This window comes from Triticum aestivum, chromosome 5A (assembly GCF_018294505.1).
Source record: "Triticum aestivum cultivar Chinese Spring chromosome 5A, IWGSC CS RefSeq v2.1, whole genome shotgun sequence".
Lineage (NCBI taxonomy): Eukaryota > Viridiplantae > Streptophyta > Magnoliopsida > Poales > Poaceae > Triticum > Triticum aestivum.
This window is the reverse complement of record NC_057806.1, coordinates 6858827-6880618: the sequence shown is the minus strand read 5'-3', so window position 1 is coordinate 6880618 and position 21792 is coordinate 6858827. Positions and strand designations below refer to the sequence as shown.

Below are 21792 nucleotides of genomic sequence, written 5' to 3'. Positions count from 1 at the left end.
TCGGAAATGATAACTTTGAGGTGGTTTTGTACCCTACAAACAATTTCCTCTTAGGTTCTCCGCTAGATAAGAACTTTGGAGTGATTCTTTATCGCACGTCGAGGGATGGTTATATGATTCAATTATGTTAACACTGTTGAGATATTGCACTAGTGAAAGTATGAACCCTAGGCCTTGTTTTCGAACATTGCAATACTGTTTGTGCTCCATTTTATCACTTCCTACCTTGTTGTTTTTATATTTTTCATATTATAAAAACCTATATCTACTACCCATACTACACTTGTATCACCATCTCTTCGCCGAACTAGTGCACCTATACAATTTGCCATTGTATTGGATGTGTTGGGGACACACGAGATTTCTTGTATTTGATTGCAGGGTTGTTTGAGAGAGACCATCTTCATCCTACGCCTTCCACGAATTGATAATCCTTTGGTCATCCACTTGAGAGAAAAATGCTACTGTCCTATAAAACTCTACGCTTGGAGGCCTAACACGAGTCTACAAGAATAAGTTGTGTAGTAGACATCATATCCCTATCATAGAATTGGAACGTCAAATTCCAAACGCTAGCATGTTCCAAACTACAAATGAAAAGTATAAACTTCAGTTAGCAATTGAAGATCAATATTGCATCAACATTTCTAAATGAGTACTCATTTCAAAGCATCATTCACAAACTACAAATTAGATAGACTTAATCCCTAGTTTCAAAACCCTAAATTCAGTCAAACAGGACAGCAAAATTCAATAAATTCACTTCACTCAAACAGGACAGCAACATTCATGTGTGTGTGCGTGCGGGCGGGCGGGCGGGCGGGCGGGCGCGGGCGTGCGTGCGCGCGTGCGCGTGTGCGTGTGTGTGTGTGTGTGTGTGTGTGTGTGTGTGAGAGAGAGAGAGAGAGCTCAGGTTCGTTCCGACCTAGCTGCTTCCGACAGAGCACTCAACGGCCGTTAGCGCCACACCGTCACCATTGTCGGCCTGAGAGGGATCAGCCAGTCAAAACGTGCTCAAAAAGTAGGTCAGTGTTTTTGCCATTGTCAGAAATTCGATTTGGTGCACAATACCACGAATCGTAAAGGGATGTTTTTCGGCTATCGTGACATGACTGGCGTTTCTATGCATTTTACTCCCTCTTTCCCATTGGGACTCTCCCAGTCGAAATGGTACATGAGATTTACTAGCATAATCTCCATTGTAGCGAGCGCCAAATTTGCCTGGGGCCCATCCTTTGTCCGGATCCAAATGGCAAGTACTTAAAATATTGACCTTGTGGTAGGAAAACCTCTCCGGCATGAAATCATGTCTTCTCTCCCAATGGCCCAACCATTTACAAAATAGATAACCCAACTTTATACTAACTTTAGGGATACATGTTTTGGCGAATATGTCATATCCGTCAACCGTGGACTAGTGTAGGAGGAGTAAAGGTCCTGGTGGGTGCAAGCGCAGGTCCTCTTACATCGTTGCCTGCAGGCTGCTGAGGTCCCTCCTCGGTAATCATTCGCCGCAGTTGAAATTGTGCACGCAATCTCAAATTGAAGACCTCGGTTAAATGAGAGGGTTCCAGAATTAGGGAGCTTGGTGAAATTAGAGACTCTTGCTCTGTTTTACCCTGCGCAGCAAGGGTGCACATACACACAACGGGAATGGATTCGCAATGTAGCAAACATTTCGCTATAGCATTGTCACCAACTTCCAGCTTCAATTCATCATCCAGTGTAGAGACAGGATGTGAGTCTCACCGAACTGAAAACAATTACTGAGTAGTAGCCAGTAATCCCTAAGCTATTCTGCTTCTGCAGTCTAAACATTACACTAGCATAATTACCGGGTTCAATTCATCATCCACAGCAGCTTCACTTGCATAAGGATAGGATGTGAGTTTCACAAGACTCAAAATAAGTAGTAGCCAGTAATATACAGGTTCTAACCTGCTCTAGCATGCAGGTTATGCTCTAAACTAAGCTGCTTCTACCGTTCCAAAGGCATGCACAATTTGAAGTTTTTGTCTGGGAACACAGACACACAAAGATTATGTCGAACTTGAATTTGCAATTGGCAGGCAAAGTTTTTTTTCCAATGACTCGTCCATGAAGGCCAGCAGCAGGCAAGCACCTACACAAACAAAAAAAAGCATCAAGGTTCGGTTAGACACAACTTTGAAGAGCATGCTTCGCTAGCGATCAGTGGTTAAATTGCCAGCTAAAGATTGATCAAAATAGTGTGTGTTTTTCCAATGCAAACAGAATGAGATAAGAGAAATAACAAATGATTTCTTCATGAAGTTGTTTACCGCACAGAACAATCTCCTCTACAACCTTAGAATTTGAGTTCAAACATGTTGAATCTAAACTATGTTAAAAAGGAAGATGTTTACCTCTCTCAGGCCAAGCTCAAGAATCATAAGAGACTGGCATGGCTTCTTTACCCATGATAGGGTAAGTGCCTACAACAAATAAAAACATCACAATTAGAGTAGATGTATCTTTGGCTCCTGTGAAATATGACTTATAATAGAGACATGTTTACCTTTCACAATGTCTTCTCCAAGATCCGATACAATTACAGTCAAGTTTCTAGTTCTCCGGCGATGTTTGATGGCATCAAATATTTTCACCTATAAAGTAATCCATAGAATTAACATACCGAAACATCTTTTTCGTAGTGCTATGGTCGGCATGAATTAAGTTATTCATAGTTACAATATAGAAATAACTTACCGAAACATCTTTTTCAGCATATAAATCTTTTCCTTGATCAAAATGTTCCCAGCATATGTCTATCAACATCTGCTCCAACTGGCGAAATTGCAAAAGTCGAGTGTCACATTAAAAATATAGAGAATATACCCTACAACCAAGTGTACTGACCCTCGCACCTCTCCCTCTCCCTCACACGAGATTCTTTCTTGTTCTGTGATTTTTTAAATACAAGATGGCTACAACTCTAAAGATATTTCATAAAGATCCTTGTTGTGTGATTTTTGAAATATATAATGTCTACAACTCTAAAGATATTTCATATCAAAAGCACCTCCACTAAACTAGCATACTCCATGATCCATATTACAAACTCTGTAATATCAAATGAACAAATATTATATACTTCCTTTGAAAGAACATACTCCATATTTGAGGATTTATTGATGATTGGATCGAATTGTTGGATGCCAGTTTGGATCGTGAGAATTTCATGCTTCATGTGCGTTCTATGGTTCCCAGGAATACGTTTCAGTAGATGGAAATAAAATTAATTATGCCTCTTTTTCGAGCAGATCAAGGGTGCGGCTCTGCCCCAGCTGAAACTTTATTATGCAAAGATAACAGAGTTTGGGGTTATAGGAGGCACAGCTACACGACACTACAACAGACAGCACGCAACAGAAAACACAAGGGAGCAGATCTACTTTTCAATCTCTAATAAACTGAAGCACACCAAGAACTCAAGGGAGCAGCACGCAGCCTACGGAGAATTATGACAGCCGGTGCTCAAGGTGAGGTCTGAGCATCAGAGGTAGCTGATGGTTGGAAAGAACACGTGCCTCAAATGTAGATAGGCTCCTGCTCTTGCATACAATCCACGGAACAAGGAGAACAACCCTGTTGGCAAGGTGACAGTGAAGGTGACAAGGGGAGCAGCGAGCTCTGCGCACATGATGCTTGATTGCTTTCAGGTTGGTGAGAACATGCACAACATGAGAATGTATGGTCCCTTGATTAAGCAAGGAACTTTCTTCATATAACTGTACCACGAACCTAGAAAGCATAGCATGAAATGCTGAATAAAAAGAATGTCAATATTTGACAGCTCAGTGTCACTCCTATCTTAGCTTCTGTGAGTGTCTTCTCACAGTACATGCATTTTCTATCTTTCCACTGTCCTATTATATTTTCTGGTTGTGATAATAATTTTAACATATTCTCCTTTAATAAAATAGTGTTGTAATTTTGCCTCTTTCGGCAATTGAACTACAAGAGTAGACTTCGGTGCATAGGTTCTACACCAGCCATGATAATTAATCAGGTATTCCATCTGTGTTCACTGCAGGAGCAGTATATTTTTACTTATTTTGGTGAGCTTGAGTTCTTGTTATTGATTATTTAATACAAGTGTATTGTCATAAGGTGTAATGTTGTCGCATATTTACTTGGAGAATCTCATGGATTATCCATTTAGTATTTGTTCTTCCAACTTTTTCTGCTGACAAATGTAATGATCTGAAGGAGCAATCCTCATTTAGCATTTTAGAAGCTCAGGTTTCTTTCTCTTGCATGCTAATATATCCTGGACTCAAAGATATATAAAGGATTAGTACCTAAGATATGGATAAAATTATCTAATAACCTGATATTTTTTTTGAACATCAACTCTGGGTACCTAAAACACATCTTTTCACTCCCTTCTAAACAGTATGCCAGTTGGTTTGCGTTAAATGCAATTTAGAATATCCTCACTTCTGTTTTCTTTGGTGAGCATTTTTTGTATCTGGTAGTGTCAATGGCTGGTTATGTAGGTAAGTTTATTCTTTTCAACCTAATGATACATCTCCTACTTTTGTACCTAGAAGGTAATAGTCACAGTTTCTGTAAAGAATAATTGCTCACATCAGTCAAAACTTTTGTAGTATCAGATATTTTGTTAACTTCCTTTTGGGTATGACATTAATTGTGCAAGAAATCTATTACACTAGCCAAAAATATAACATCTGCATTTACGTGTAAATATTAAATAAGACAATAATTTATTCACAATTCAGTATATGTATAGGCAATGCACTTTTTTCTTATAGCTATGATTTTCTGGCACTTCTGTAACGACTCGGAATCGTAATATGTGCTAGAGCTTTCCATTTGGCACATACCGGTTAATGGTAAAAACAAATCTCTGTAGAAACTGCAATGAACTTTTGTTTGATTAGAAATTCAGATCATAAAGCAACCCACTGACAAGAACTCTTTTTCTTTTTCTTTTTGCATACGTACATCCTAATTTCTCATGCTTAAAGTTGTAGGGTTTGTTTTAGAGAAGAGTACATGTAGTATCAATCTGTGCCTGCTTACGAGTTACGACCAGGTTCCCTACATGGAGCTGTAAAAAAGGTCGCCAGATGACCATGTGGAAAATAGTGCAATTTGAACATTTATATTCACCAACCGGAACCTCCCCATTCTACATGTTGTGTATTCTTTAGTTACAATTCAAAATTCAGAATCAACAAAGAAGATTGCTGCGGTGATCCTATTTGCTGATGGTCATATTTGCTGTTTTCAAAATTCAGAATTATTTTACTGACATAGAAGCCCACGATTATGCTGTGAACTTCTACAAAACTCTTTTTGGCTACCAAGATAAAATCAACATTAACCTGAAAAATGATTTTTGGGAAGATGGAGAGAGGGTGACTGATGCACATAATTGCATTTTGGATACCCCCTTCTCAGAAAAGGAGATAAAGGATGTTGTCTTTGGCTCATATGCTGAAGGAGCTCCTGGGCCAGATGGCTTTCCTTTTTTATTTTATCAACAATTTTGGGACCTTATTAAAGGTGATCTATTTGCTTTATTTGATGATTGGGAGAAAGGTGAGCTAGACCTATATAGGCTCAATTTCTCTTTACTTACTCTAGTACCTAAAGAGGCTGATGCCACTAAGATGGAGAAATTTAGGCCTCTTGCTATGATTAATTGTAGTTTCAAGATCTTTGCCAAGTGTGCCGCGAATAAATTTGGACACATTTGCAAAGATTTAATTTCTGTGAATCAGACAGCCTTTATAAAAGGCAGGTATATAGCTTCTGTTCACTCTAGCAAGCAGACTGGTTTTGTGTTTAAACTAGACTACGAGAAAGCTTACGACATGATTAACAGAGAGTTCCTGATAGACATGATGTATAAGAGAGGGTTTAGTACTAACTGGATGAGGAAAGTTAAATCTCTCTTATACAAAGGTTCTGTTGGGGTCACTATCAATAATAGGAATAGTGATTTTTTTATTGCGGGCAAAGGAGTGAGGCAAGGGGACCCCTATTCCCCTTCGCTTTTCAACCTAGTAGCTGATGTTTTTACAAAAATTCTTATTAAAGCCTCCAGAAATAATATCCTGGAAGGCCTCTTCCCTAGTTCCAATCCTGCTGGCATCATTAGTATGCAATATGCGGATGACACATTACTTTTCCTCAGCAATAATAAATCCCATGCGAAAAACCTTAAGTGGTTACTTTCCTGCTTTGAACATCTATCTGGCATGCGGATTAATTTTCATAAATGTGACCTGGTTCCCATTAATATCAATGAGGATGATGCCAATATCTTTGCACAAATACTTGGTTGCAAATTGAGTGAGTTCCCTATTAAATATTTAGGTGCTCCTCTTCATCACAGGAAGCTTAAGAAAAGTGAGCTTCAACCTACTGTTGATAAGATTATCAAGAGAGGGGCTGGATGGAGGGCGAGACTTCTGTCTTCGGGCAAAAGACTCACATTAGTGAAAACTTGCTTATCCACTATCCCTAGTTATCTTATGGGGATTATTAAATTCTGAAAATGGGCCATCAATTTGATTAATTCTCAACTAGCTCACTGCTTTTGGGACGATTATGAGGGTCATTTTAAATATCATCTTGCTGCCTGGGGTAATGTAACCTTACAAAAGCAGCATGGGGGTATGGGTATTCCTAATATTGCTGATATGAATTTATGTCTTTTAGCCTCTTGGATCAGGAGATATTTCCTGGATGAGGGCAAAATTTGGAAACAAATTATTGATGCCAAGTATAAGACTCACAGCCCTAATATTTTTACTTGCCCGGAAAATGGTGCCTCCCCATTTTGGAAAGGAATACTACGGGCTGCTAAAGCTGCCAATGTAGGATATTCCTGGATAGTGGGGAATGGCAAGAATATTAGATTTTGGGAAGACCAGTGGCTGGGACATACTACCCTAGAAACCCAGTATTGGGAGCTATACTCTATTGCCAACGACCACAATGTTTCTGTTAGTGAGGTCTGGGATGGCACCAATCTAAAAATTACTTTTAGAAGGTGTTTCACCCATAAGCTTCTAGCAGAGTGGGACGATTTGTTCAGCCGAGTGGCTAATGTAAAATTAAATGACGTTGAAGACACCGTGCGCTGGAATTTTGAAGCCAAAGGTGTCTTTACTGTCAAATCTTTTTACAACTTTATCAACTTTAGGGGAATTGATCCGGCCAACCTTACAATTATTTGGAAAATTAACATTCCCCTTAGGGTCCAGATATTTCTCTGGCTCGTGGCCAAAAACAAACTTTTAACAAGAGACAATCTGCAAAAAAGACAGCATGTAGATGACGCTACCTGCCTTTTTTGTGGAGAATCTGAATCTATTGATCATTTATTTTTTGGCTGCATTGTTGCGATAGAGCTATGGAGAGGGATTTTTGACATATCTAAAAAACAAGTTGGTATGTCCATTGAGAACATGCTAGCTTGGTGGTTTAATCACAAAAATCTCTCAGCAGACTGCATGTTACACTCTGCTGCCCTTTGGGCTCTGTGGAATCATCGCAATGACATTTGCTTCAAACATGTTCCCTGGCTTGGGATGCAGGTGTTGAGGAGGAAAACTGCTGCTATATTAAGCAGCTGGATGGTCCGATGCTCAGACGGTGCAAAAGAAAGAGGGATGTACTTGGTGAGAAAGATGGAGCAGGAAGCGCGTGCACCCCCCCTCCTGATGTGGCCAGACCCTGGCTAGGACTCCTGAAGTGCTCGGAGTTGCTGTTCGATTGCGGCAATGCATAAGATCTGGGCGAGCGCTTTTGTAGTTTTCTCCCTCTCCCTTCGAGATGTTTGTTCTTTTATGTTTTGCTGGAGCTTAGTCTCTATCGCTGATAGCTGTTATTTGGCACTTTACTGTGGAGGCTAGAACTTCTATCTTGCTGGGGCAGCGTGTGTTGCTGGATCCCCCCCGCGTGCTTGTAACAGGATGTCTGAATGTTGTGGTTTCATTTTGGTAATACAAAATGGAGCCGGGGCCGAAAGCCCTTTTTCTCTAAAAAAAAGCCCACGATTATTGTACATGATGGTCATATTTGCTGATTTTCACAGGTATGGATGATATCTCTCTTGGTGGATCTCAGTTTCTCTTCCAACTGCCAGAGAAATGTATAGATACCTGTGGCTTCTGACATCGATAAATTGTTATTAAAAATATGGTAAGAATAATGTGTGGATATTTTTTTCAGATGGTTGTTCGCCTGCCATCTTATTCGCCATTAGCTACATGAAAGTTATGCACATAACGACCCCTTTGTTCAACGGTTGATGAAATGATTTATTCCACTTATTAATCTAGAAACATTTATCTACTACAGTGCCAACCTTCACCTATGTTTTCAGAGCGTGAACTTATTTTGTTGTTTGCTTTCATTCTCATTTGGAGTCCCGCATCACGAATTCATGAGTGTAACTATTTATTGTTTTCCTTGAAGTACCACTCAAGCTGATCTTTGCATGCGTCTTCCAATTTTTTTAGCAGTAATGTTTCTCACTTCGCAGCATTTTTATTTAACTGACCGACATTTTTATGTGATTGACTCTTCTTATATTGCCGCTCCATTTTGTTACTGATAGATTTGGTATGCTAATTTTTATTTGCATTGTAGTTTTTATCGCCTCAACCTATTCTCCTTATTTGTTCACCTGTTAGTGATCGATTGTATCACCCCTCTTTCAACTGGATGGGACAAATGAAACAATTCTTTCAGATGGTTGAGAAGGTTATTAGCTTCAGCTGACTTCAATTAGGAAAATCTGTGTTTTTATGAAAGTTACGAATTCAAAGTTGATGGCCTTGCAAATTCGTGAATGTAAAGGTTCAGTTTAGGATACATATAGCTTTTAGTTTTGTTTTAGCCATAGACATTATGGTCTAATATTTCACCTTACGTATTGTATTGTAAGATCCAAACTTTTCATTCATATCTATCTACGTAAAACTGATAATTTTTTAAGTTGTAGCTCATTTTAAATAGTAAAGTGCAGCTCATATTTTCTTTCATTTGTATACAGTGCAATTTACTTACAAGGTTAATAAGATTACTGAAACATTCAGATCCAGTCAACTCAATTTTTAGTATATCTTAGTGATTAACACAAAAGCAGTATATAGTCCCAATAAATGAACTTAGGAAATAATACAAGTTGGGAAATTAATATGTTGGATGATAATGTTATGAGGCGCCTTTCAAGCCCTCTCATTGATCCTACAGAAACACTAATCTAAGCCATCTAATTGCAATTCTGGTCATATGGGTGTCCCAGATTTTGAGATATCTTGATATGATAAGTAATTTGAATCATGGTTGAATTTACTTATAATCCAGTTTTTGTACTTCATGATTGAACCATGGTCGTACACAAGTGATGGCAGGCAAATCTAATAGTAGGTGTGTTCACCGTGAACCAGTAGAGGCTTCACAATTTAATGCACCCGTAAGTCTAAGAAAAAGCATGCTACCTGGGAGAGTTTGTGACCCTAGGACTCTTCTCCCTTTATAAGGCGACACAAGAGACACAATGCACCAAGCCCAGGCATGTGAGACTGTGACAAGACAGAGGACGAGGACTAGGGTCCATCGGCTACTGCCGAACACCCACCCTCTCAACCCACTCGCTCGTCTACCCCGGCCCTTACTGCTCCTACAAAGGCTGCACAAATAGAAACCTCAGGAATCACGCGGGCCACACTAGGTAGAAGGCCCTTCAAGCGCCTCACGACTACAGAGATGAACGACCGTCGTGCCAAACTTTGCTTCAACGGTGACCAACAAATTCACACCTTGTCACTACTGTAAGAAATTTTTTATCTGGGTGCCTAAGAGGGACGATGGTGACTCTATCGAGAAGGATGCGGATGTAGAGGTCTCCCTTCACGCACTCACAGGTATTCGCAAAAGCTCGACGATGTAGTTGGCAGTTGTCATCCGTGAAATCATCCTCATCGCTGTTGTTGACTCTAGCTCCACCCACAATTTCCTATCAGACCAGGCAACCATGCGCACCAACATGGAGCTTTCCCAACACGCAAGCATGTGGCCAATGGCAACAAGCTCATCAGTCGTAGGATCTGTTGTAGCCTTGAAGTCTTGGTGGGCACACAACCATTCACCATCGACTCCTACACCCTTCCTTTGTAGAGTTACGACACGGTGCTCGGCATGCAATGGCTAGGGGCTCGTTGGGACTCACCAAGCTCACCATGTCCTTTTGGCATCATGACCATGCAGTCACGTTGCACAGGGAGGCGACCCTGGGCGTTCGTTCCCTTGTTTGTGAGGGGCAGGACCTCCTAACAACCTCGCTAGAGGATTTTGAGGGCATGTTCATCAAGCCGCGCACATTACCTTTAGCATGGTGATGTGATAGCCCCATTACCTCTTCACTACTAGGGAAAACCTTATACACAGAATCTTAGCAGTAGGGCGACACAAAAAGAGGCGATGCTGCTAATTAGTAGCAGCGTGGTTAGGGAAAGCGCGCTACTGATGTAAATTTAGCAGTAGCGTGTGATGTTTAAACCGCGCTGCTACAAAAATCCACCGACAGTACACAACGACCTAACTTTACCAGCAGCGCGGCATCAAGAAGCGCGCTACTGCTAATGCCATAGTAGTAGCGCGCTTTTTAGTCACGCCGTTGCTGCTAATTTTGAAATTGTCCACACGGTTGGCCCGTTTAGCAGTAGCGCGTGATAGGAAAGCGCGCTGCTGCTACGATCATAGCAGTAGCGCGTTTTTGCTCCCGCGCTGCTGCTAAGAGGCACCACCCACCACCTTTTTCCACCTCCCCCTCCCATCCCCTCTCCCCCCTTTCCCCTACCTCCCACATCCTCCCTCTCTCACTCTTCATCTTCCTCAATACTTCTCCCCCCATTACTCTCCCTCTTCTACCTACCTTTCTCTCTCTTCATTACTCCTAGCTAACTACACCACCTCCATTAGTGCATCTCCTTTCTTTTTTTCCTTCCCCCTCCACTAGTTGAAGTTGTATCCTCCCAAATTAGCTAGCTAGGTAGATGTAGCATTTAGTTAAGTGACCTATTTGCCCCCTAACTAGATCTTTCTTTGTCAAGAAGAGCTTTGTGCACTTTTGATCTCCCTACATCATCATCCACACCGTGTGCTCGATCTCGTAGCTAGAGGTGATTAAATTTTCATGCTTTTGCAAAATGGAAATATGTGTATGTGTGTGTGTGATATGATAATTGGGAAATATGATGGAAATTGTGTGTGTGGCATGAGTTGACGCTGAATTATGCTTTTGAGTTGCCTATGTTTTGCCGAAATGTCGATTTATTTCCGTTTCGGCGAATTCCAGGCAAACTCTAGATCTATATATGTCCTATTTTTAGGGAAGGTCATGCCAATTTTTGTATGACTTTGATGCATGCACGCATTTTTATAATCAATTTGTTTATTACTACCGTGCAGGTGTTCATGATGGTCAGTGGAACAATGGTGGACAGGTGGTTGCGGTCGGCGGTGCAGGCCATGAAAGAAAATAACCTGACAAAGGTTTTATGTCCATGTCGAAGATGCAAAGGAATAGTTTGGCTCGACCCCTATGACGAAGGTCATGTCGAAGCGCACCTGCTCATGACCGGTTTCATGGATGGCTATACTCGGTGGATAATTAAAGATGAGGATGATGATGTTGAGGACGCCGACGGGGCAGCCAATGACGACAGTGGGCAAGACGAAGAGATGATCGATAATGGCGGCGGAGAATAGGCCGAACATGGCGGCAGAGAAGGGGCCGAACATGGCGGAGGAGAAGGGGCTGGACATGTCGGCGGAGAGAACGTGGACTCCACGCAGCAGAGTTTGTCAGTACTAAGTTCAATCGTGCGGGACCCTCATGTTCAAGCACTACTTCGCAAGGAGACGAGTACTGAGAGAGCTGCTTCTAGAGAGGAGGCTAAGCTGGAGCAACTGGTGGTAGACTCGAACACTCCATTGTATGATGGTTGCAATCCTGAGGTGACCCGCTTGAGTTTCACGCTCCAACTCCTGAAGACGAAGGCTAAAAACAAATGGACCGACACTAGCCTCGATGAGCATCTCAAGTACCTAAAGGATGTTCTTCCCGCGGGAAATCTATGTCCTAGCTAGTAGTGTTCATGAGGCCAAGAAGATTGTGTGCCCTCTTGATCCGCCGTATGTTAGATACCATGCATGCATCAATGATTGCATAATTTATCAGAAGGAGCACGCGGAAAAAACAAGCCTTCCGGTGTGCAATGCTTCTCGATACAAGAAGGCCGGGAAGAAATGTCCCTAGAAAGTTGTATGGTACTTACCGATCACTCCCCGTCTCCAGCGGTATTTCATACAGTAGATCCCAAGGAAGCAAAGCTAATGCGCTGGCACACGAAGAGGAAGAAGCCCGACAATGGAGATGATCCGAAGCTGAGACACGTCAAGGATGGAAGCCAGTGGAGAGCGTTGATCCGCAGGAGAAGCAACACCAGCTTGCAGCCGAAAGCCCTACTTCTCCGATGAGGCCCAAGTGGGACACCCCTCTCAACCGGGCCTTGAACGAACTTAAGGGACTCCCTTTAGCCAACGGCCGCAATATGGTCGTGTGCACGGCGCTGGAGACGGCGCCACATGGAAGGTGTATTACAACGAGGGCCTGGAGGCCAAGAAGCAGAAAAAGAAGTTTAGTCAGGCGGACATCGACGAGAAGGTGAAGCTTGCGGTCGACAAAAAAGCAGCTGAGGAGAAAAATGAGTTGTTACTGCAAGCAGTCAATGCAGCTGTAACTGCCTGCAAAAATGATTTTGCTACTAACTTGGTTCCAGCTATCATCAACTAGACCAAGGAAAATCCAGACAAGACGGTACATGATTTCCCGTTGCCCAGTTTCGTCGGGAGCAACTCCGTGAACAACAACACCACCGCACCATCACTTGCTCACGCAACCGGGCCTCCTCTCGCAGTCGCTCCCGCTCATAGCAGCCCGTCCTCAGTCTCTGGCGTGCTAGGTGGGCCTTCGTCTTTGGCTGAGCTCGATGCCATCACGGTAATTACATGTCGCACCAACATAGAATATTCCATTTTCGTTGCCTTTCGGATGTTTTACGCCATAGACATATGTGTTTGCAGGCCGAAGAAACCCCATGCACCATACTCTACTTGATCAAAGGCCAGAAGGTGGACGTGGGAAAGGGGATGATAATGAACCCCTTGCAACCCACGTTCCACAACCAACCGATCCCCGTTGGGCACTTCAGGGTTAGCTTGTCCAGTGTGAAATCAGGGCACGAGCATTTGCCTCCTCCAGTATATCCTGTGGGAGAGGACGACGAGACCCCGCCGCGGATTGGAAACTGCAAGGGTTGGGTGCTGCTATGGCCGAAGAATCTTATTCGTCTGGAGCCGGCCGAGAGCACACCAATAACCACACATCAACAACCATGTGCAGAGACCACCACCCCGCCTACGCAATTACCAGCTCTTGTAGTGTCGGGTGAGAGCGGCGGACGACGTGATGAAGGGGGTGCAATAGTACTGGCTGATGTAATCGGTCATGTAGAACATATAATGGATGAAGAGACGGAGGTCGACCCAATGGGTTTCCTCAATACAAACACGTATGACTGTGACATAGATATGATGAGTCAACCATATGACGAATTGGGCTATCAGCATGCTAATGAGGATATGGATGATCTACCCAGGCAGGAAGGTCGTAGCAGGGATTGCAAAAAGTCTCTCTTCATGAAATCCTCACAGGACACGCCTGAAGATGCCGCCTCAACACAGGCTCAACTAGCCGAGGGCCGTACAGTGCTTAGCCCGGGAACACTGGGGCAGGGGTTAAGGAAGGGTCTGGAAGGTGTGCCCAAGAAAAAGGAGAGGAAGAGATGGAGGAAGATAGCTGCCTCCAAACAAGTCAGAGCACATAGCAGCCAGATGATGGATTCTGAAGAGCATGTACCCGTGAAAGGTGCGGCCATGTTCCATCTCAGGGGCGAGCCGATGCTACCGTCAAACCGCTGGAGGCACTATCAGGGGATCTCAGGGACTGCACAACCTTGTGTTGTCGACTGAGAAAAGCCTAGTAGCCTCGAAGGATCCAGGATATCCGACATACGCGGCTCGTGTGCCTGAGGGGAAGTGCTACGTCGACACACAGCCCACGGAGGTGTTCTTCCTGTGGTTTGACTATATTTTTTAGATGTTTCTGACAAGGCGTCTCGATTTTATAATCGTCCGCCTTTTTGCGCTACATATGAGCTCCGTCATGAAGAGAGAAGAAGTCTCGCAAATCTGTGTGGCGGATCCGTACTACATGCACGAGTCTTTCTTGAGTCTCGGTGTCTTTGAGCGTGAAACTGCTAGGGACTACCTCCAAAACTTCATGGTACAGAATAAGGACCAGGAAATTGTCCTCCTGCCTTATCATCAAAAGTAAGTCAGTTCCAGACAACCCTTGCGTACATTTCAATCATTCCTTCTGCTCATATGAAGAATAATTTGAGGTATCTTCTCCCCGCAGCAACGGGCGCGCCGTCCTTATTGTTCTTTACCAGCGAGTCTCCCACGCCATGTATTTCGACCCTTCCAGAGACTACGAGAAGGACTACACCCACATAATGAATATTCTAGATGATGCTCTTCAAGGCTTCAGTATTAGAGGTGGCCACATGCAGATCAGGAAACAAAGGAACAAGAAGATCGGTTTTGCGCATAAAACTAACTTCTGCTGCATCCATGTCCCAAAACCAAGCAAGAAGGATGGATTCTACATCCTCCATCTCATGATTGAGTTCAACACGGATCACCAAAAGCTTTGCATGACAAGCAGAAATGATGAACATATCCACAAGTGGCTAGACTCTCATGAAGAAGCGGATTATAAACTTAGAGATGACTTCTTTCGCATCCAAAGGGACATTGCGGCGATCATCATGAAAGAAGTCATCGATGAGAAGGGGATGTTCCACCACGGCCCAATATCACGAGCTGACGTCCGAACTCGCATAGGCATGCAACGTCAAGACCTCACGTCGTTCAAGAAGCTAGGGTCCATCCTCGATGATATGGAAGGATGGAACTTCTAGTGATTTACGATGCCGATGATGATGATACGTGTCGGTTGAACTTGTATACTTTCTATAGCGATGAAACTTTGCGATGTCCACGGTCCCTGCCGAACTTGCATAACACTGCTTTGTTTGTTTGGGTACGACGACCTGCGCACCTCTAGTTAATTAGTTTGCGTACTGTATGTTGCATCTAGTTGCTAATTAACCCTTTCTTTTTCGTGTTGCTCTAATATATTTTGTTGCATATGATTGTACATCCTCTTGATGAACATGCATCTCTAACAGGTACCTAGTTTCTTGATGGCGAGATGGCGGTGCTATGTCGTTGAGGATGTAGACAAGAAGGAGAAGCTAGTTACTTGAGGTTCACGCTAGCGCGAGAGAGGACTCGTAACCGCCGCCTCATGTACTGCATAGTTCCGTTCTCACTCATAGTGATAGCTCTTCTCGCATATACCATTGTTTAGATGGATGACGTTGTAGTTGCAAGTATTCGAGACTTGCATGTATCGCTATTTTCGAGATGATGACGAGATACCACTTTGTGTTGGATGATGATTATGATGAGACTATTTGTATGTTTATGCTATGATTACGTTTGTTGTCTCGCAGCCATTGGTATGTGTATCATGATGACATTTGTATCTGCTAAAGGTTCTTCTATAAAGCCTGTTCAAATACAAAACAAATATGCAGAAAAAAATAAAAACTACTAAAATTAGCAGTAGCGAGTGGAGAAAAGTTAGCAACAACACCACGATAGCAGTAGCGCGTCCAGGCAAAGAGCACTAGAGCTATTAGCAGTAGCGAGCTTTCATGAAGCGCGCTGCTGCTACACTTGTGTAGCAGTAGCGCTGGTGAGCACGCGCTACTGGTACGTGTTAGGTGTAGCGCCTTATTAGTAGCGCCGGTCCCCGCACTACTGATATACCTAAAACCCGCGCTACTGATATACCTAAAACCCGCGCTACTGCTAGCCTTTTCCCTAGTAGTGCCTTACAAGGGTGGCTCCAATGCTGGTTGACGGTGTACAACACCGATGGCTCATACCCGACGGTGCACGATATGGTGGTGCCCACCCCATGGGGCTCTCACCAAGCGCCCCCCCTTGTTTCCAGAAGATCCGAACCTTTGATGCAAGTCAGAGACTATCCATCCGATTGGGGCTCTAGGTTGGTAAGCAAACCGTGTAACTCAAGGACTCGTCTCCCTTTATAAGGCGACTCCTAGGGGTAGTTTGAGCCATCTGACATCTAGTCATAGTCTCAATAGCAACATCTCCATGCATATTGTAACCCCCTCACACGAGGCGTTTTCCCCACATCAATCAAAGCAAAAGCAGGAGTAGGGTATTATCTCCAAGACAAGGGTCCGAACCTTAGGTACCCCCATGTGCGATCCCTTCTAGTACTTCCGGTCACGCGCTCTGCCCTATTGGGACTACTAACGGTTTTCAGTACCGTCGTCGGTGGTCCGTCCATATCGCTATCACACCTCAAAAGGACGAGATTGAGCAGCAATGCCCCAATATGCTAGATCAGGAATTGATTTGAAGGAGCCATTATGAATTTTAGTCCCAATCCTTTTGGTCAGGAAGTAAGATGACTCATGGAGTTTCTGCATCAACTACTAAGCCCTCAATAAGCACGCCCCCAAGGACAAGTTCCCCATCCCATTGGTGGACGAGTTTCTCAACGGACTCAAGGTCGCTTGCTATTTCACTAAGTTTGACTTGCGCTCGGGATACCACCAAATCATAATGCACGTCAATGACACCCGCAAGACAGCATCCTGCACCCATGGGAGGCTGAGTTTCTAGCCATGCCTTTCGGCTTGACAAACGCTACATTGACATTTCAAGACTTGATGAATGTCGTCCTTTGGCCCTTCTTACAAAGATTTGTCCCCGTGTTTCTTAATATATCTTGATTTGTAGCAAATCTTGGGTTGACCACCTACGCCATGTGCATGATGTATTCCAGTTGATGTAGTAGCATCAGATGGCGCTTAAACGGCCCAAGTGCATTTTTTGGGATGAAACAATGGCATGTTAAGCCACATCATCTCAGCAAAGGGGGCAGCTATGGATCCTGCCAAGGTTCAGAGTGTGAGGGATTGACCGGCACCATGAACCATTATCGTCTTGCATGTATTCCTTGGACTGGTGGGCTACTACCGCAAGTTCATTTGCGACTTCAGGGCTATAACCCCTAATGGCGCTCTTAAAAAAAGAGGGGCATCGTTCGTCGGCTCAAGCGACAACTGACTTTGACAAACTGAAGCAACACTCACGATGACACCAGTACAACACATGAAGAATTTCTGAAAGCAATTCATCGTTGACCGCGACACCTTAAGTTTGGGGTTTGTGTTACACCAAGGCGGATCGAGTTGCAGCCTTCTTCAGCCGCCTTATAGCCTCGTGCCACGTCAAAGTCGCTGCATAAGGATGAGAGTTGATTCACATCGTCCATCTAGTGCGCCATTGGCACCCATATCTCTAGGGCACGCGTTTTGAGTGCAAACAAACCACGAGTATTTCTTGGACCAAGGCTTGTCTACATCCCTCAACATCATTGGGTCAGCAAGCTACTTGCACTTTGTAGTGGAATTTAGTCCGGGAAAGCTCAATACTAAGATGACAAGCGCCATGAGGTTACTTTGAGGTTGACCAATGGGTGTGGCCTGATCCAACTAATGAGAACAACCATCCGTGCAGAAAGTTGACCTATCCAACCAAGAATCAAGAAGGTGCTCTAAAGAGCACGTCATTACAAGGCCTTTAGTCCCAAACAAGTTGGGATAGGTTAGAGGTGAAACCCATAAGATCTCACGACCAACTCATGGTCCGGGCACATGGATAGCAAGCTTCCACGCACCCCTGTCCATAGCTAGTTCTTTGGTGATACTCCAATCCTTCAGATCTCTCTTTACGAACTCCTCCCATGTCAAATTCGGTCTACCCTGACCTCTAGTTCTTTGGTGATACTCTGAAGAGCACGTCATTATTTGATTAAGAATACAAAATTACTTGGTACCGATTATAGGACACGGGAGATTAATCTAAGGTGGATTAGAGTGTAACTAAGCCTAGATGCAGAAAAAAGTGAAATTCAATAAATACACAATACACATACCTCGATTGTAGTAGAAATGTACTTTCCATTAAAGCTTTCAATAACATCACCCTCACGAATTCCAATTTTCTCAGCATGCGATCCTTTAGACACCTATTTTTAGCATTATTACAACATAATATGCATATGAGAAATGGTTTTAGAAGAAACTATTAGAAAAGTGAAAGAAAAAAATAAAATAAGCACCACAATATATACCTGTTCAACAATAAGACCGGACTCGATGTTATGATCTCGAGTCATTCTCTCAATAGAGATAGGATCTAAATGCTTGATTGAAGTGAACGTCATTCCAAGATGAAGGCGAGGCATACAACTGTAAGAAATAAAACAAAGGCTAAATAAGTATCACACAAATTTAAGAAAAAGATCATAACACGATTACTCTTACAAGACATTAGTACTTCTTTCTTCATTCCAAAATAAGTGTCGTGGTTTTAGTTCAAATTTGAACTAAAATCACGACTTATTTTGGAACGGACGAAGTATATCACAAAAAAGTAGTAACAAAGAATTATGAGAAAATGAGGAAAATACATACTCGAATCTTCTCCAAAAATCGAAGCACTTATGCAATATGGACGAAGGTATGAATGTCTCATTGATATGATTATTAACTAAACCCACAACCTTCCCTTCTAAGTCAATGATCGGTCCTCCATCATCAGCAAGCTATAGCATAGTAAGAGTAATAAAATATTATGATTGTAGTAATAAGATAGCAAGATCGAAATAGAAAAACATAAATTTGAGATATAACGCACCAGTTTGCGACTAGATGCATCACGACAAAAATACATGTAGTGGCATCTTTCATACCAAGATGGAACCTCATAGGCTGCCATACCATGTGTTATCTTCAGATCTAGATTTTCATCTCTTCCAAGTCGAAAAACATCTTTACCAGAACGCACACAGTCATTAAAAGTGGGCAGGTGAACTGGTTTATTCACTTTAACCTCATAAAGAGCAAGTTCATAATGCTCCTGAAGATAGACGAGTTGGCCTGGTACAACTCTTTTGTCGAGGAAGTGAACATTGACCTAAAACAACGGCGGTAAAAGTTATGATGCTACATTTTTTAGAGATCTTATATTGACGAAAATATTTTTTAGAAGTCAACTATCATGAAAGTCAAGCAGCAGAATAAAATCTTTTGTTAGTACACAGAGTGTATAAATAAATACTAGTCCAGTTTCTCTTTTGGGAAAGTTGAAGATGATGACACACTTACTTTGTAACTAGTCTACGGTTTAGCAACAGATGCATTACAAATAATTTAATCATAGAGAGAACAAACAAACAAACAAACAAACAAATGAAAACAATCAATAGTGAGCCGTGCGGGTAAATAAATAGACTGCTGAATTATTAGTTTTCCTTGTATAGAAGTGCAAGGCTCCTACACGCCAACTAGTGAATGTTGTTAAGAAGGTCACCTCAGCGCCACGATGATATTTTCCTATCCACTGCGATTTCCAATGGTTCTTCACGGAGGGATTCTTTTCACGAATGAGATGCGCAGACGTCAAAACATGGGCGGTTTTGCTTCTGTCGTTCCTTTGAAACCACAAACCACAACACTTGTTGAGTGGCTGACTCCCTGCAAAGCAACCAAAAGTCACACACATTTGGTCGACTAGCATATAGTACTCCCTCCGTCCCAAAATAAGTGTCTCAACTTTGTACTAACTCAACAGAGGAAGTACTAATTTAGAAGCAATTATGATGTTACATACACACCTAGAAATGATGACAGTAAAACGACGGATTTAGCAGCAAGAAGTACTGCACCCGTTGCCCGTTCACGAATAGGTAGAAAGCGATGGTCATCGAACAAGCAAGAAGGTGCTTCATAACCGTAGTGATCCATAGTGAAGAGGTTAGCTCGACGAGCTACCAAAAGAAGACAATTAAGTTAACATCAGGCTGGAAATTAGCGATGAGAAGAAGAGAAAAGGATGGGGATTTTACACTTTTCTGCTTCGTAATTGGCCTTGGCGTAGTCGAAGGCAGCGAGTATGTCCGGATCATCAACCAGCTCGTCGGGGATGTAGGGTTCGTAGATCGGAGGGCTGGGTGGATCGGAGGATTCCTCCGTCACCGACTCGTCCACATCGTACACACGATCTACAGAAGACAACGAACGAGTAAGCATCGTGACGAGGAGGATAAGATGTTGGAACGTGGAGGGAAAATCACCTTGTTTTCCTTCTGATTGATCTTTGTCAGGCTCGAAGACCGCGAAGAGCATCTCTGGGTGGGAAGTCCGAACAGCTCCCTTCCTCCTCCTCCTCCTCCTCCTCCTCCGATCCACGCGGTCGCCGGGAGATCTAGGGCTCGTGGAGCGGAGAGCTGTCCCTTCCTCCTCCTCCTCCCCTGCCACGTTTCGCCTCTTCGCTCTCCGCTCCGTCTCCGGCTCGTCGCCGCGGATCCTGACGGCCCTCGGCATCTTTCTCGCCTCGTGCGCCGCCGCCTCTGCACCGGGGAGGCCGGCAGACGGTTTGGGGATCGATGGACTCGCGTCCGCGTCGAGTGTGTGGGTCCGCGTCTCTTTTTTCCACCTATTTTCCCCTTTTTTTGATCGAAGAAGTCTTTTTTTAAGGACGCGCATATGTGGCGACCATGTCAGTCCTGGAAGAGGACCTGCTCTAATCTCGATCTTTTTTCTTTAAGAAACTCTCTAATCTCGATCTAACCCGACAAATAATAATTGAACACTAATTATCTACATCTATATCCATACCGACATAAAAAAAATCAAATATATAGATTCAACTACCTTCGGTCGTCAAACCAAGTCAATCCAACGACCTAAACTGTTTCAGTAACGAGTATTCAACACGTTTAGCGTTGTTATCTTGATTTAATCCTACAGATAATAGTGTACTTAATAACCTCATGCAATTGATTTACTTCCTAATTAATATGCATTGCAAGTACACATTGACTAGTTCATTAATAAAGAAACATCGAATCTCTATTCCTAATGAAGCAGTTGGTAGTCTCCACCAGTCAATTTTCGTCCCACCACTTTCGTCCGGTTTTTTTCGTAGGTTAACCTTCGTAGATTTTTTTTCGTCGTTTTTTCGTCTGGTTTATTTTTGTCTCACCTTCCATTATTATATCCTCACGGTGATTTTTTTCACTCTCCCATTAAAAACTTTCTTAACAATTGCAAACTTTCCTAACCATGCATGTCACAAACGGGCAGGTATTGATATCATGTTACAAACAATAAAACCCGTTTTCATGGAAATCAATTCAAATCCTAATTTCCTAACACATTGATTCTTACCTTTTCTAATCTCTACTCAGTTGGTAGGCATGTCACAAACGGGCAGGTATTGATATCACGTTACAAACAATAAAACCCATTTTCATGGAAATCAATTCAAATCCTAACTTTCCTAACACGTTGATTCTTACCTTTTCTGATCTCTACTCAGTTGGTAGGTGGTATCTTCGCTTCCTACTCCCAAACCTCGATCGCACAATCCCCGAGGATTCCCCACGATTCTGCACGCACAAAAGAAACAAGCAAGAAAAACCAG

General features: G+C 43.0%; 1 protein-coding gene across 1 annotated transcript; it reads right to left on the bottom strand.

The window, feature by feature from the left end:
* Positions 1–1665: 1665 nt before the first annotated feature.
* On the bottom strand, positions 1666–20797 carry LOC123101961 (uncharacterized). Its single transcript, XM_044523211.1, has 12 exons — positions 20441–20797; positions 20213–20368; positions 19982–20134; positions 19678–19841; positions 19003–19281; positions 18780–18910; positions 18437–18554; positions 18239–18331; positions 2728–2805; positions 2537–2624; positions 2385–2453; positions 1666–2122 (listed from the first exon to the last, which is right to left on the bottom strand). The coding sequence occupies exons 1-11, from the start codon at positions 20688–20690 to the stop codon at positions 2401–2403; spliced, it is 1563 nt and encodes a 520-aa protein (XP_044379146.1). The 5' UTR covers positions 20691–20797; the 3' UTR covers positions 1666–2122; positions 2385–2400.
* Between the last annotated feature and the right edge of the window lie 995 nt (positions 20798–21792).

Coding starts and splice junctions, on each gene's coding strand:
- LOC123101961 (XM_044523211.1), bottom strand. CDS start 20,690: ATGCCGAGGGCCGTCAGGATCCGCGGCGACGAGCCGGAGACGGAGCGG. Junction 20,135..20,212: donor CAATTACGAAGCAGAAAAGT/GTAAAATCCCCA, acceptor TTCTTTTGGTAG/CTCGTCGAGCTAACCTCTTC. Junction 18,911..19,002: donor ATGCATCTAGTCGCAAACTG/GTGCGTTATATC, acceptor ACTATGCTATAG/CTTGCTGATGATGGAGGACC.